This window comes from Dermacentor albipictus, chromosome 1 (assembly GCF_038994185.2).
Source record: "Dermacentor albipictus isolate Rhodes 1998 colony chromosome 1, USDA_Dalb.pri_finalv2, whole genome shotgun sequence".
NCBI lineage: Eukaryota > Metazoa > Arthropoda > Arachnida > Ixodida > Ixodidae > Dermacentor > Dermacentor albipictus.
The window spans coordinates 69476214-69491029 of NC_091821.1; the positions used below are offsets into that span (position 1 = coordinate 69476214).

General features: G+C 45.8%; 1 protein-coding gene across 1 annotated transcript; it reads right to left on the minus strand.

Annotated features, from left to right (window-relative positions):
- Positions 1 to 313: 313 nt before the first annotated feature.
- On the minus strand, positions 314 to 14423 carry LOC135906719 (uncharacterized). The gene is made up of 3 exons (XM_065438307.1): positions 14367 to 14423; positions 8379 to 8638; positions 314 to 696 (listed from the first exon to the last, which is right to left on the minus strand). The coding sequence occupies exons 1-3, from the start codon at positions 14404 to 14406 to the stop codon at positions 445 to 447; spliced, it is 552 nt and encodes a 183-aa protein (XP_065294379.1). The 5' UTR covers positions 14407 to 14423; the 3' UTR covers positions 314 to 444.
- Positions 14424 to 14816: the final 393 nt, after the last annotated feature.

Sequence of the window (14816 nt, forward strand, 5' to 3'; positions counted from 1 at the left end):
GTTACGGACTGGATTCCAAGGGAAGAGAAGCGTAGCAAGGGGCGGCAGAAAGTTAGGGTGGGCGGTTGACATTAGGAAGTTTGCACGGACAACATCACCACAATTAGTACATGACCGGGGCAGTTGGTGAAGTATCGGAGGGGCCTTTGCCCTGCAGTGGGCGTAACCAGGCTGATGATATATATTTATCTATCTATCTATATATATATATATATATATATATATATATATATATATATATATATATATATATATATATATAAGTGTATGTGTGTATGTGCACTAACTACAGGAATGAATATAATTGCAAATATGACAGCTGAAAGTTTGTTTATGCTGAAGTGTCTGGCTGTGAGGAGAAAGGAAAAGGGGGTGTTTAAAAGGCTCCATGCGACACCGGGGCATGGCTCAGAGGACAAGGCCATGGAAGGGGGCAGATGTCCGTCATTTCTTCGAGGCGTGCATCTCGGTCCACTCGCGCGCCGTGATGTCGTATTGGACGCGATTGTTTCGGTAGAGAGTAGCCACGCTGTTTACGAGCGGGTCACTGGCATTCGGGTTGCGCATCAGCCAGCAAATGGAGATGAGAACCTTCGCGATGGACAAAGCCGGCGTCCACTGCGACGCGAGCACATTCAGGCAAATGTTGCCGTTCCAGCCGATGTTAGGGTGATAGATCTTGGTCAGGAATTTCACCTGCAAAGCAGAAAAGGAAACGAAAAAAAATAGCAAGTATATAAGGAGAACATCCTAGATATCGGCCTGACGTGCCGAGATTTCCGCAGCCACTCAGCAAGAAACAAATTCTAAACCTTAATCTACATTGAAATGAACAATGTGCCCTTTAAGACAACTGCGAAAATCTCGGCAGTGTCAGACTTTAGGACAAGGGGCAGGCCCATGGCTGTTCGGCTCAGCATACGCCATTGTACCTACAGACTAGACGGAGAGGTCACTGAACCTTCTGAGAACGTCTCATCGCGTGCACTCAAACTGGTAGTGATCACGCTGTACCCTATTTGTTTTATTGCTTTTACTGCTTACTATCTTTTCAAAGTGCTTCTGTTATTCCTTTTCTTTTTTCCAATATATCAGCAGCTCTATTTTCTGTGTTGCACTGCACAGTTTACCATTTAAGGTGCTCCGATTACTGATAATAATGGGGAGGCTCATGGCCGTAAACAATTTAAGCAGCCGCGCGTGGGTTGATGAATTGACAAAACTTATTTCTGAACTCTCACGACGTATGGCGCATGCCTACGCGTTTAGGAGCCGATGTAGGGGTAGCTAGGATGAGAGACAATTATAAGGACTGCCTCCGGTAAAGACGGTTCTATAACGGCAGTGGTTGCGCGCATCATTGCTCTGTAATCTACTAATCTAAATACTCCTGCAGTGGGTGATAGAGAGCCAAGCGGGAGCTGCCGCCCACGTTCCTAGCCACTGCTTTCTTAGGGTGGATTTAGGCGGCCAAACCAAATGTGCAACAATACGCCCGAATGAGCTAAAAGATGGAAGAAAAAAAGCTAGTGGGGACTGGTTCAGCGCCTCCTAGATAACATAAGGCCTGTGCATTTCGATCCATGACGTCATGCTACCTTGCCTGACTGCCATAGAATCTGATGGGGATGTTCCCGAGTAAGCCACAGTGATTTTGACGGCACCGTTTTCGTCACATCGGGATCGAAAGTGGAAATTTCGGTCCAAATAGCATGACGTCATAAAGCAGAGTACACAACCTTGTATCTCATTGTGCACGTACGCCATGCACATTGACAAACATAAAACACCAGATTTCCTTCCTGCTTGCAGAACGTCACTCGCACTCTTCGATATGTTAGTTGCGCGGGAAAGACAATTTCATGCCAAGATCAAGCGACTGCCAACGGATTTTGCTTGTGTTTGGTTGCGAGATTATAAAGCGAGAATGTTTCCTTTTGCTTCTCTCTTTTTATAGTTGACGAAAAATTTTGATCACACACGAGTACTTTGCATAACTTGGTATAGTTATTCGATAGATGGACCCGTTATCATTATAAACAAATGCAGATCGAGAAATAAAAAAAGATTAATGGATTCTCCAGAGAAGAGTCAATAAGCACGATCGTTGCACAGTGATATGTAATATAGGTGCCCTAAACATCCTCACATTACTTTGTCCAAATATCCAAACAAATCGCTACCGAGATGATGTGGGCACTTACTTTATTCGAATAATCCAGCCGCAGTAATGCGTTCATTGTAACACTGTCTGCTCACCACTGCGCAAGTTGAACCAAATTTCTTCGAGCACGGCGAAGACGTGTGTACGTTTTCGTTCGACTGCAGAACCTGCCCGCGGAAATGAGCGGGGATGACACGCCTATGCAAAGGGCCATACTTCTGTGGCGAAGGAGATAGCAGACGGCGATGCTTCTGAATGCTCCACTTGTGCAGTTTGAAACGCAATATCGCTGCACGATGTTTCATTAGAATTTTGTCGTATTCTCCCTGATAGCGAAGATATCGAATTATTGCACAAAGCAAGCTGAAACTCTTTTCGACTAGCAACAAGAAATTATTTTAGCTGCATTGAACACAAGAACAATGCGATGCCGAGAATATACCCGCCGGGACAGCTCAGTGGCTATGACGTAGCGCTATTGGGCTCGAATGCAAAAACGCTCGTGTACCGAGCATTGGGTGCGCGTTAAAAAAGCCCCACAGATGTAAAAAAAAATAAAATAAACAGAAACGTGGAGTGCCGCGCCTACTACTGCGCCCCTCAAAATGAAATCATAGTTTTGGCACGTACAACCCCAGATTTTAACTTGAGTGTCGAGAATATCAGTGTTAGTTGCTGTCCTGCTCGAAGTTGAAGTGTCAAGTTGCTCTGATAGCTTTGGTAGTTTTGTGAGAGCGGAAATTTATACTTAATGGTGTCGTGCTGGGGCATTATTACTGCGACAGCAGTAAAGAGCTCGAAACAGAGTTGGAATCTGTCCGCCCTTTGCATTACGCCGTTTTCGTCGACGTCAGGCCACCTCCTTATCCTCAAGTGAAGAAGGAAAACGAGACTTTGCCCTTCACCGCCAGCGAAATGAGCCCAAATCCCGATAATTAAACCTTATGAAAATGTTGTTTGCATGCCTCATGACCCGTCAGTGCCCCCTCACATTATAGTTATCAGCAATTTTTCGGATTCGGCCGAATGGCGCAATGTGCAGTTGGAAACATGACGCGCTGACCACTGAGCTATCGCGCTGACCACTGAGCTATCGCGCAGCGCTCGTGGTTGGAAATTTGCGCGGGGTTTTGCGCGCCACACGCACCTAGAGAGTGGTGGCCTCTGTGCTGCGACTATCTCAGAGGCCACAATGGGCAACACGTGGCAAAAGAAAGTTGTTCGTGAGACGATGGCGGGGTCCTCAGTGAGAACCTAGTGCTGTCGCAGTAAACGAGTTCACAGCTTGGGGAATTGCTGAAGTTTCCTGTTTTTTTTTTCTACATCCTAGAACTGGACAGCAGGCTTTTTATGATACGCCGCAGAGGCGTGCTCCAAATCGAATAGCGCAAAAGCAAACTGAATATCGAATATTTTTTAATAGTTTCCTTAATAAGGCACCGACTTCTCACCATTAATAAAATATTCTTCACATCCTGGTATTCACAACATTATAAAGTTTGTAATTACGCTCCACATTAAACAGGATACTTTATTAAAACAACAAAGGGAACATTAACAGCAACTAAGCAGTTTTCTTGGTAAACTCGGGGCTGTTCAGCGTGTACAGTCAAGCATTATCATACAACGATTAGAAAGGCAGCCTTGGTGGCTAATGAATATCTGTGAACTTAGCACACAAATCGGAGAAGTCAGCCATCTGCACCAATGGCAGAGAGAAAAAACGAACAAAAGAAAACATGGTTTTCTCTATAGTTCATATATGGCCGCAGCAGATGGTGCCCCTACTCGATCAAGTATATTTCAATGAAATGTGTTCATATTTAATGTGATGACAGACAATGCCAACTGCCGCCGAATGCTGTATCTGAAAATTTTTGTTTACAGGTACCGTGTTTAGTCAGAAAAGTCTGGTTGCTTGAGCGACGCAGCGTGCTTCAGTATACCTTATGTTCAGCGTGGATGGGATGAAAGTTATCACATTTTTCGCTTAACATTCATGTTTGATTGGTACAGTAGAACCTTTGAAGTATACGAAATCTATTCGAAACTTATTCGGAGTTTCTAGTACCGAATCAAATAGTGATTATTACATTCAATGTACAATAGGACAATATTCAATTCGTTATTCTAAAGTTTAGAATATTCGCACACCCCTACCGATAACTATAGGCGAACATTTTAACGCGATAGCGTTAAGGAGCTCGTGTCGCAGAAAAGCCGGTGTCGTCGGCGTCGGGTGTCGGCGTCGGCGGCGTTGACCGTGAGCGATAAATCACGGCAGGCTCTTCATAAATAAAAAGCAACTTCCAAGATTGGCCCGGTGGGAATCGAACCCAGGTCTCCGGAGTGTGAGACAGAGACGCTACCACTCAGCCACGAGTTCGATGCTTCCAAGCGGTGCAAACGCGCCTCTAGTGAATGCGGTGTTGCCTTCGAAACCAGCCGTGGAAAGTTATACTGCGGTGTATATCGGTAATTATGAACATGTAACGTACAGAAGTCACAATTACACGAGTTGCGAAGTGCGTTTCCGCTGCATTTCTTTTGCGCTTTCCGCACACGCAGAGCCATCTTGCGGCAAACACAGAAGACCCCCTCCTCTCAATGTACGGCGCTGCCCCGACAGGAGGCGCGCCGCGCGCGCATTGGGACCGCTGCCAGGCGCGTCGCGGGACTCCCTCTCCCCTGACGACGCTTCGCCGTGCTTCCGGTTTAGATTACTATCTCTCTGCCCGTGCCGATCACGACGTTTGGCGTGATCGTTCGCGTAGATCGTTTTCCCTCCGAGACACCGAGTTCTTTGGTTCGTTTCGTTCGCTCAGGCGCACGTTTCGTTGTCGCGCCGAACGCTGCGTTGCTCGACGTTCACCGCGTGATAGGTGGGCGCTAAGTCCGATGCGGGGCGCATCGTAAGTGATTGCTGTGCGTAGCGCATTGTCTTATACCCCTTGGCGGGTCGACGGGAACGCTGTCGCGTCCAACTCTTGAAGGCGAAGCTTAAGCGTCCTCCAATTTTTAATCACGTGAGGCGCGCCCACCATTGAAGAATGATGTGATGGGTCTACAGATCAACTAGATCAAGTTTTGTTGCAAAGGGTAAGTTAACTGTATGTGTACCGTATTTTGTAATTGTAATTCCAGGTAACATGACCACATAACAATAACATATTTGCTGTGAGGCTAGTTGGTTACACGCACTTAAACATTCATTATTTGTTTTCCTCAATCTCTGGGATGCTTAGGTCAGTTTCTTGTCAATTTAATATTTCCAGGCTACTTTTCAGCGCTTGAAATGACGGAAATTACAGTACCAAAACTTTCGGCAGCTTCAACACGATAACGTTTTTTTTTTTTTTTTTTGCCGCTGGCGGCTCTAAACGGGAAATGCATTTGTTTTCGCAGTCTTATCACGTACCCGCCGCGACGATTCAGCGGTTATGGCGTCTTGCTGTTACGAACGTAGTAGCAGGTTCGATCTGTGACATTCTTGTGGGATCGGGGTGACGAAACTCTCGTGTGTTTAGGTTTAGATGCACGTTTATCGGAGCCCCGAGCATGGCGTTTCTCATAGCCTGCGAGTTGTTTTGGGGCGTTAAACTCAATACTTATATTTATTTTCTGTCATCACGGGGGCGTGAGCTAGGATCAAAATTAGGGGGCGAAAGAACAGCGAACGTGCTTCCATCTAGATACTGTGAACAAGCCCCCCCCCCCCCCCTCCCCACGAAGCCGCGTAGCTACTGTTCGCATTATAGCGGCCTTTATTACCTCGCATGCTTTAGCCTTGAAGCAAGAATCCATTTCTTTACACTAACGTTTCTGCGATATGCGCGCATACTTTAGGCTCCTTTGAGTAAGGCAAATACGACGCTGCCATATTTTGCGCAAAATACATTCAGTGGCAATTTATGCTAGCAAACTAGTATTCCTATTAAAGATACAACGCAAAGGTTAGACAACTAGAAATTGCACCTTCCTTAAATAGCATAAAAGCAGTATAGAGAGAGTGGTTGCTGTGAAGTCATCGTTGCAAAGGTAACATTTTCATAATTGATTTCGTTTTACAGAAAGAAACAATGCTGCCTTTCCTATATACAGCGCGGGATCTAAGCAGATTCATGATACACAGAGTGTGCTTTTTCATGCCGAACACCTAAAAAAAATACAAAATTCATTTGAATTACGTCTCTATGCAAATGAATTATCCACTCATGCGGTCGTCACTTGCAATAAGCACCATATCAATCCATTCACTAATTAACTTACTGATTACCCAGTTTGCCGCCCACGTTTAAAATGAAAATTTGATGGCAGTCGTCGTAGAAGTGAAGGTCCGAGTTCGCGCATTTAAGTATGGCCACGAAACCGAAATTATTCTGTCAAATTATTCGTTCATTAAATTGGCCTAATTACGCACGGTGCACGGCGCACTGCGGCTCGCGGTGCAACTCCCCTACGACGTATAGTAATGGCGGCGTAAAGTAAGGTTTCGCCATACCACGCGACAAACGGTTTATCGCGCCCCTGCCGCCGAAGTGACTATGCGTGCAATGCGGAGTTGCGCAAAACGCCAATCGCAATCGGCTCGTCGGGAGTAGAAAGTGCGGTGGCAGCTGCATTTTATGCCGCGCTTTTTACGCCGCACAGCTGGTTAGACCGAGACACGCACTCCGCGGTGCCGCTTGTGTAATCGGGTAAATTGAACGAATAAGGTGACGCTAGTCATTCCGACGTTCGTGGCCCCGTCGAAACGCAAAAACGCGTAACAATACTTTTATGAAGATTGCTTTCTCCTTTCCACTATCCGTGTGCCGTGAAATTTGTAATTACGAAGCTAATATCATGTATATACGTAATAGTTCTGCTAAAACCCGCAAGGTGGAGAGAAGTAATTAATGATTAATTACTTCTCTCCACCTTGCAGATTTCCTCAGAACTATTACGTCAAACTCTTGCCTTTGCTTCGAATTGTTGAGAAATTAGACTTCGCCCTACCACCCCCTAACCGCCTGGTTAGCTCAGATGGTAGAGCGTCTGCCCCAGAAAGGCGGCGGTGCTACAATTCAGTGGATGTCTTATTTTCCCCGAATTAATCATGTATGTAATTTGATGAGTGAATAAATGGCTTTACTATTTATTGCAAATAATATGCGTCCGGGCAGATAATTCATCTGTAGTGACGTAATTTGAGTAAATTTTGTGGCTTTAAGAGCGTCCAACATAAGAAATACTCTCGGTATATAGCTGCTCCGTCTGCCATGTTCACTTTCGTTTCAGTGCAAAGAAAAAGTGTCATGATTGCATGTTTGGTTAATAATAATGATATTATATGGTTGTTGTTTTTTTCGTGCAAGAATGTCCAAGGAGTGCCAGGAAAATGCATGACGTACAGTAGTATGAAGTACGGTGTTGCGGTCAATGACAAAGTTCAGATGTAACGTGGCTGTATCGAAACTTAAAACAGTCGCTTTAATGTTTCTAAAATATAGAAGTATGAAAATAATGAATTTGGTGGCCCTTTTGACCAAAGTAGTTCCTTCAGCAAGATTTTTTTTTCGTAACGCTGCATATCATAAAGCGGCATCGTTTGACGACAAAGCATCCATAGTAGCACATTCAGACGACTGACAGTGGCACGAGTGGTGAACGATGTACACTGATGAGCAAGAACACACTGCTGATGAGCGAAAATGGTTCTTCTAATAAAATAAGGATTCAGCAGTTTATGAGCGCAATTCCGAATCAGCAGGCTGGTGAGTCTGTATACTCGGCCCCCACGCTAATGAATGTTGGTTAATCGTGGCTGACCCCCCCTCCCCCCTCCCCCCTTCCCTCAGTCGCGCCAGACCGCGTTTCCCAAGTCACCTAGTTGATCCAAATGTATCGGATAACTCGATCTCCCGCAGCCGTAAGACCTCGCTTTCTGATGTGCGCTTCGAATTTATAAAGAAAAAGCCGAATGGGTGTCAACCAGTGTGACGTGGTGGCCTTACTGGTATAGTTCGCGACTGTATAGAGGAATAGCGCACACAGGTATACAGCGACGAAAGAAGACACAAAATAAAAAAAAAGACACGCAGCGTTGTCAGCGTCTTTCCTCGTCTTCTTCTATCCCCATTCCTGCGGGCGCTATTCCTCTAGACGCTCATCAAGCGCGACGTTATCGCGACGTCTCCCCAAGCTGCCCCGAGACGCCATAGCAAACCGTTACCTGAGGCGGCCGAAATGGGTAATCGGCGGGGAAGATGATGCACAGCTTGAAGGTGCCCCCTTCGAACGGACTTCCCGCGGGCCCCTGGATGGTGGCCTGCCACTTGAACAGGTCCGTGGGGTCTACCGGACCCGCCGTGCAGTTGGCCGGGGGGTCGCGGCGGATGTCTTCCAGCTCCTTGCAGATGCGCTCCAGCGCTGGCGAACGACCGGTGGCCATGCTGCTGCGATCCGCCCGGCGCATCTGGTGGGAGGGCCCGGCTGCAGGGGGCGGCAAGTGCCTCGCGCCGTCAGTGCTTCTTCGTCCTCGCTTCGCTACTCAGGTGCTGTCCATAAGCGAGGGACTACGCAGCAAAATCCTTTCATGTGCGAACGAGCAAAAAAGCGTTCCGCGCAAATGGCAACAGAATTCAGGAGCACTTTCGGTGAAGGCTGTGGCTTACGAGCATAAATTATTGCATTACAGCGAATACCTTGGCGCGTGAAAGCGGCTGGTAACAACGGCTTAGCCGTATGCCACCCGTGCTTTTCTTCCTTTTTCCTTTAGTTCGAAGGAATGTTCTTTTTTATCGCCTGTGACACACAACGATGTTTTGCTCTCTCAAGTGCATTTCTGGAAGAGGCGTAAATTGTCCCCGCGATCAATCACAATGTCCACGTAGCGAATTTAAAAAAATATTACTAACTAGGTTTTAATTATTAGCAGTCGGAAACATGTGTCAATTGCAAAATTGAAGCCGAGCAGCCGAGCAGTGTATAGACAGGTTCTTTGGGCTTAGTAGAAACCCTCACTTGCACCACTTCGGGATACTTTTGAGATATCGGTCCCCAAAATTTGCTGATAGGTACTTCAGTGTTCCAGTTACGATTGCGCCTAGATGCTAGAGAAGGGCTTTTAAGAAACTGTGAACTGAAACTTGGATGAATTTAGCGGCTCATTTTAAGAGCGGATAACTCGACGTTGGTGCGAGAATCGCGCAACTTCTCCGCAGGAGAGCACGCATGCATGTAACGCGTGTGGTCGAAACAAACTTCTCTCGACAGTTTTCATACAAAAGCGCTAAAGACAAAGACGAACTCGAACGAACACATACGACAGGACTGTCGCTACTTCCATTTGGCGTTTATTACAAACGGTCATCTATTTATGCTCTGCGCATCATGTACATCATGCACTCATTTTCATACACACAAAGATCGAAATGAATCATATCATAAACACGATTGTAGGGTCAATCAGCTCAATTGTCTAGATATCTCGAAAGAAACGACACTTCTTTTTCTTGCAAAACCAAAGATGTACAGCTGACACAGCTGTCGCCTGCTTTCCTTAAAAAATATGCCTCAACTATTTCTCTTTATGTTTTTGTGTTTCCTTTCCTCAGGAAGGTTGCGTCACCAAACACGGGTGTGCATGCGCACTTTTTGCAGTGCTCAGCCAAGTGACTCCCGTATCCTTTTCTAACATCATTGTTGTGCTGTCTAGCCCTGTCATTGGAGCACTGGCCGGTTTGTGCGATATAAACGCGTCCACAATCTAAGGGTATTTGATACACAACATCTGAAGTGCATTCGGTGTAATTGGTCCGGTGATTAGTGTGACATCGCATGCGTTTCTGGTGCTTCTTGTTTTGAAGGTTACACACTGCTGACGATTTGCCAGGTGCTGAAAAAAAACTAGATTGACATTGTGTCGGTTTGCCACCTTTTGCAAATTACGTGAAACTCTATGGAGGTATGAACGAGAAGAAAGGAGGTTAACCGAGGGGCCCTATTTTTATTAGTCATATCATAAGAAGCCAACAAACACTGACCCCAAGGACAACATAGAGGAAATTACTTGTGCTTAATAAATGAAATAATGAAACGATAATTAATGAAGAATAAGTGGATGAAAAAACAACTTGCCGGAGGTGGGAACCGGACCCACAACTTTCGCATTTCGCGTGCGATGCTCTACCAATTGAGCTACCGCGGCGCTGTTTTCCCATCCACTTTCTTGGGTATTTATGTGTCCTAGTATAAGCCTGAGAGTGTTAGCCGCGAAATGCGAAGGTTGTGGGTTCTGTTCCCACCTGCGGCAAGTTGTTTTTTCATTGACTTTAATTTCCATTAATTTAGCGTTTCTTTGTTTTATTTATTAAGCACAAGTAATTTCCCCTATGTTGTCCCTGGTGTCAGTGTTTGTTGGCTTCTAATGATATAACTTTATCGAGGTATGGGATTATATGTACAGGTCTTTTGCCCTGATTTTAGTTCGGCACTTTCTTCCCTGTTTTAATTTTTGAAGCAATGTTTCACAGACAGATGAAGTGAGAGACACTGGAAAGCCAGCAAGTTTCAATCTGTCTACTTGGATAGACATACTATTATCAATTTGGTGAACACATGAATTTTGCAAAGAACACTAAAGGCATGTGGCGGCTATGCCCCTCTTTATCAATTTCGAATGGGCGCAATCGCAAGGCAAAACACTTTTCTTTGATCTTGGATTATTTCTCCAGATACAGGGTCATCTGAGGAACATAAACTTTTAAGATCTAGAAATCGAATACAGTTGTCATTAGGCAGTTCAAAAGTGAACTTGAGCCCCTGGAAAAATTTCGTGAACATTTTTAAACAATCTGCTACAGCATCGTCAAGACACAGGACTAATGAATTGTTAAGGACTATCAGATAATAATAATATTTCGGGTTTTACGTGCCAAAACCACTTTCTGATTATGAGGCACGCCGTAGTGGCGGACTCCGGAAATTTTGACCACCTGGGGTTCTTTAACGTGCACCTAAATCTAAGCACACGGGTGTTTTCGCATTTCGCCCCCATCGAAATGCGGCCGCCGTGGCCGGGATTCGATCCCGCGACCTCGTGCTCAGCAGCCCAACACCATAGCCACTGAGCAACCACGGCGGGTGACTATCAGATAGTCGTCGACATACCTAAATACACCAATGATTGATTTCCCAGTTAATTTCGCCTTAACGCGGTTGTCAAAGGGCGCTAAAAATTATCACATAATATTGGAGCTATTGACGACCCAATACAGATTCCTGTGCGTTGAATGTAAAACAGCCATTGCGACTAATTGCAGTCGAATCCAAGTAAAATCCTAACAAGGTTAAAAAATTTAAAAAAGGTTAAAAGAAGGTTTCTCTCACACGTGCAACGGCCGCGGATCATGCATACTAAGTTCTGGAATTTCAGTTCACCCATTTCATCAATTTTTTTCACGAACAGCACATAGAAATCCTTCTCGCGTCACAGAATAGTATAAATCTTCAACGTCGGGTGAGAAAGCTGTGGCCACAGATCCCAGACCATCTTGCTCTCTCAGATAACGTCATCAGAGCACCTCATCATGAAGGGATCTTCGACTAGTAGTCGCTTCATAGCATAGTATGTCTAGCCAAGTAGACCAATTGAAGCTTGCTGGTTTTCCAGTGTCTGTCATTTCATCTGTCTGAAGCATTGCTTCAAAAATTAAAAGGGGGAAGGGAGTGCCCAACCATAGATCACGACAAAAGAGCTGTACCTGTAATCCCATACCTCCATAAAGTTTCACATAATTTGAAAAAGGTGGCAAACCGACACAATGTCAATCTAATTTTTTTTTCAGCACCTCGAAGCGCCTGGCAGCGCCTGGCAAAGCACCAGAAACGCATGCGATGTCAGAGTAATCACCAGACCAATTACACCGAATGCACTTCAGATGTTGTGTCACAAATACCCTTAGATTGTGGACGAGTTTATATCGCACAAACCGGCCAGTGCTTCAATGACAGGGCTAGACAGCACAACAATGATGTTAGAAAAGGATACGGGAGTCACTTGGCTGAGCACTGCAAAAAGTGCGCATGCACACCCGTGTTTGGTGACGTAACCTTCCTGAGGAAAGGAAACACAAAAACATAAAGAGAAATAGTTGAGGCATATTTTATAAGGAAAGCAGGCGACAGCTGTGTCAGCTGTACATCTTTGGTTTTGCAAGAAAAAGAAGTGTCGTTTCTTTCGAGATATCTAGACAATTGAACTGATTGACCCTACAATCGTGTATATGATATGATTCATTTCAATCTTTATGTGTATGACAAAGAGTGCATGATAACATGATGCGCAGAGCATAAATAGATGACCGTTTGTAATAAACGCCAGTTGGAATTAACGCCAATCCCGTCGTATGTATTCCTTCGATTTCGTATTCGTCTTTAGCGCTTTTATGAAAACCGTAAAGATGAACCAACTCGCCCAAAATTAGGTATTGTTGAAACTTCTCTCACACGTGCAACGGCCGCGGTTTCAGATACGGTGTTTTAAGGAAACTGTTGGGCTAAGTTCGTAAGAAGAAAAAATTGGAGGACACTTAAGCTTCGCCTTCAAGAGTGGGACGCGACAGCGTTCCCGTCGACCCGCCAAGGGGTATAAGACAATGCGCTATGGCACAGCGATCACTTACGATGCGCCCCGCATCGGACTTAGCGCCCACCTATCACGCGGTGAGCGTCGAGCAACGGAGCGTTCGCCGCGGCAACGAAACGTGCGCCTGAGCGAAAGAAACGAACCAAAGAACTCGGTGTCTCGGAGGGGAAACGGTTTACGCCAGCCAAACGTCGTGATCGGCACGCGCAGAGAGATAGATAGTAATCTAAACCGGAAGCACGGCGAAGCGTCGTCAGGGGAGAGGGAGTCCCGCGACGCGCCTGGCAGCGGTCCCAATGCGCGCGCGGCGCGCCTCCTGTCGGGGCAGCGCCGTACATTGAGAGGAGGGGGTCTTCTGTGTTTGCCGCAAGATGGCTCTGCGTGTGCGGAAAGCGCAGAAGAAATTCAGCGGAAACGCACTTCGCAACTCGTGTAATTGTGACTTCTGTACGTTACATGTTCATAATTACCGATATACACCGCAGTATAACTTTCCACGGCTCGTTTCGAAGGCAACACCGCATTCACTAGAGGCGCGTTTGCACCGCTTGGAAGCATCGAACTCGTGGCTGAGTGGTAGCGTCTCCGTCTCACACTCCGGAGACCCGGGTTCGATTCCCACCAGGCCAATCTTGGAAGTTGCTTTTTATTTATGAAGCGCCTGCCGTGATTTATCGCTCACGGTCAACGCCGCCGACGCCGACGCCGACGACACCGGCTTTTCTGCGACACGAGCTCCTTAACGCTATCGCGTTAAAAACCGTCCTATAGTCGCAGTGAACATGTTTACGCGTGTACTTGTTTATCGGGCGACCACGTTTCGCCGCCTAACAAATGTTATCGCACAGCGCAGGACGCACCTGCATGTATCGGAAGTTTCTGGAATGTTATCGATGGTTCCATCCTCTGTCTTGGTCACCAAACCTTGTGTAATCTGATTGCTTGTGTGCGCGACGCGAATAGTGTCGAACATTGTGGAAGACACGCGGATCCCAGCGATTACTCTGGAACATTCGACGACTGATGTATAAAAGCTGATGCGCTTGACCCACTGATAAGATTTCCAACCATCGCCGACTGTGCTCGCCGCTATCGCTGTGCTTCAAGCGTAACTTGCTTTTGAGGGCACAAGTTCACCCAATAAAGATTTAGTTTCATCATTTACAGTTTTGCTACTTTGTTCAGCACAGTCACTACCACGTGACAATATTAGCCAAGGATGGTAACCAATCGAAAGAACGTTCTTGCGAATACTCCGCAAGTTGGGCAATCAATCTTTTTTTTCTGTATATAGTTAACCTAGAGCTCACCAAAATAGGGGCAGCTAAACCGGACAGAAATGTCAACGAGAACTACGATAATGGCTCGACAGCTTCAATACCTGCAACAACGACGTCATGATAATGACAGTGGCATAATAACAATGGCGAGACGATGACATAACTGAATCACTGACAATAACGATGAGTAGGACGACGACAATGGTGTAAAAACACGGATAACGGCATGACAAACATGACGACGCAACGGTCAAATTTTCGAGGACAGCACGGCTGAGCACATTTCGCATACCTTGGACGGAATCCTGAGTAGAGTCCACTGGAGCCTTCATCTTTTAATGAATTAATGATGATAATCCTAAACATGATGATGATAACTGCAACAGATGCGTGCAATGCACCTGTCACCAATTCCACAAAGAAGTTTCTTATTAGGAGCTGCTTGTCATTGTCCGGCAGCCTTCACAAATATATTCCCAATTGCAATGAGTGGGCATCTATTCTTTCGAAAATTTTCAGCCCACGAAGTGCTTTGTGAATACGGGATGTTCAGTTGGCTGAAATTAAGCTGGGGCAATGTTACGATGGTGATGATGATGATGAGCCTTCATGACATGGGACATACCCACAGCGCGGGATGGATCAAGAATTGGAGGGTTGGAACGTAGGGATATTTGTAGAAACGAATTGATAATTAGTTCATTTGAAAATTTTTGGGAACAATTCGAGTCAGATGAAACAA

Excerpts from the sequence above, each read along its gene's own strand:
- LOC135906719 (XM_065438307.1), bottom strand. The coding sequence starts at position 14,406 with ATGAAGGCTCCAGTGGACTCTACTCAGGATTCCGTCCAAG. Across the intron at positions 8,639-14,366 it reads TACTCAGGATTCCGTCCAAG|CCGGGCCCTCCCACCAGATG; the intron begins GTATGCGAAATG and ends CGCCCCCTGCAG. Across the intron at positions 697-8,378 it reads ACCCATTTCGGCCGCCTCAG|GTGAAATTCCTGACCAAGAT; the intron begins GTAACGGTTTGC and ends TCTGCTTTGCAG.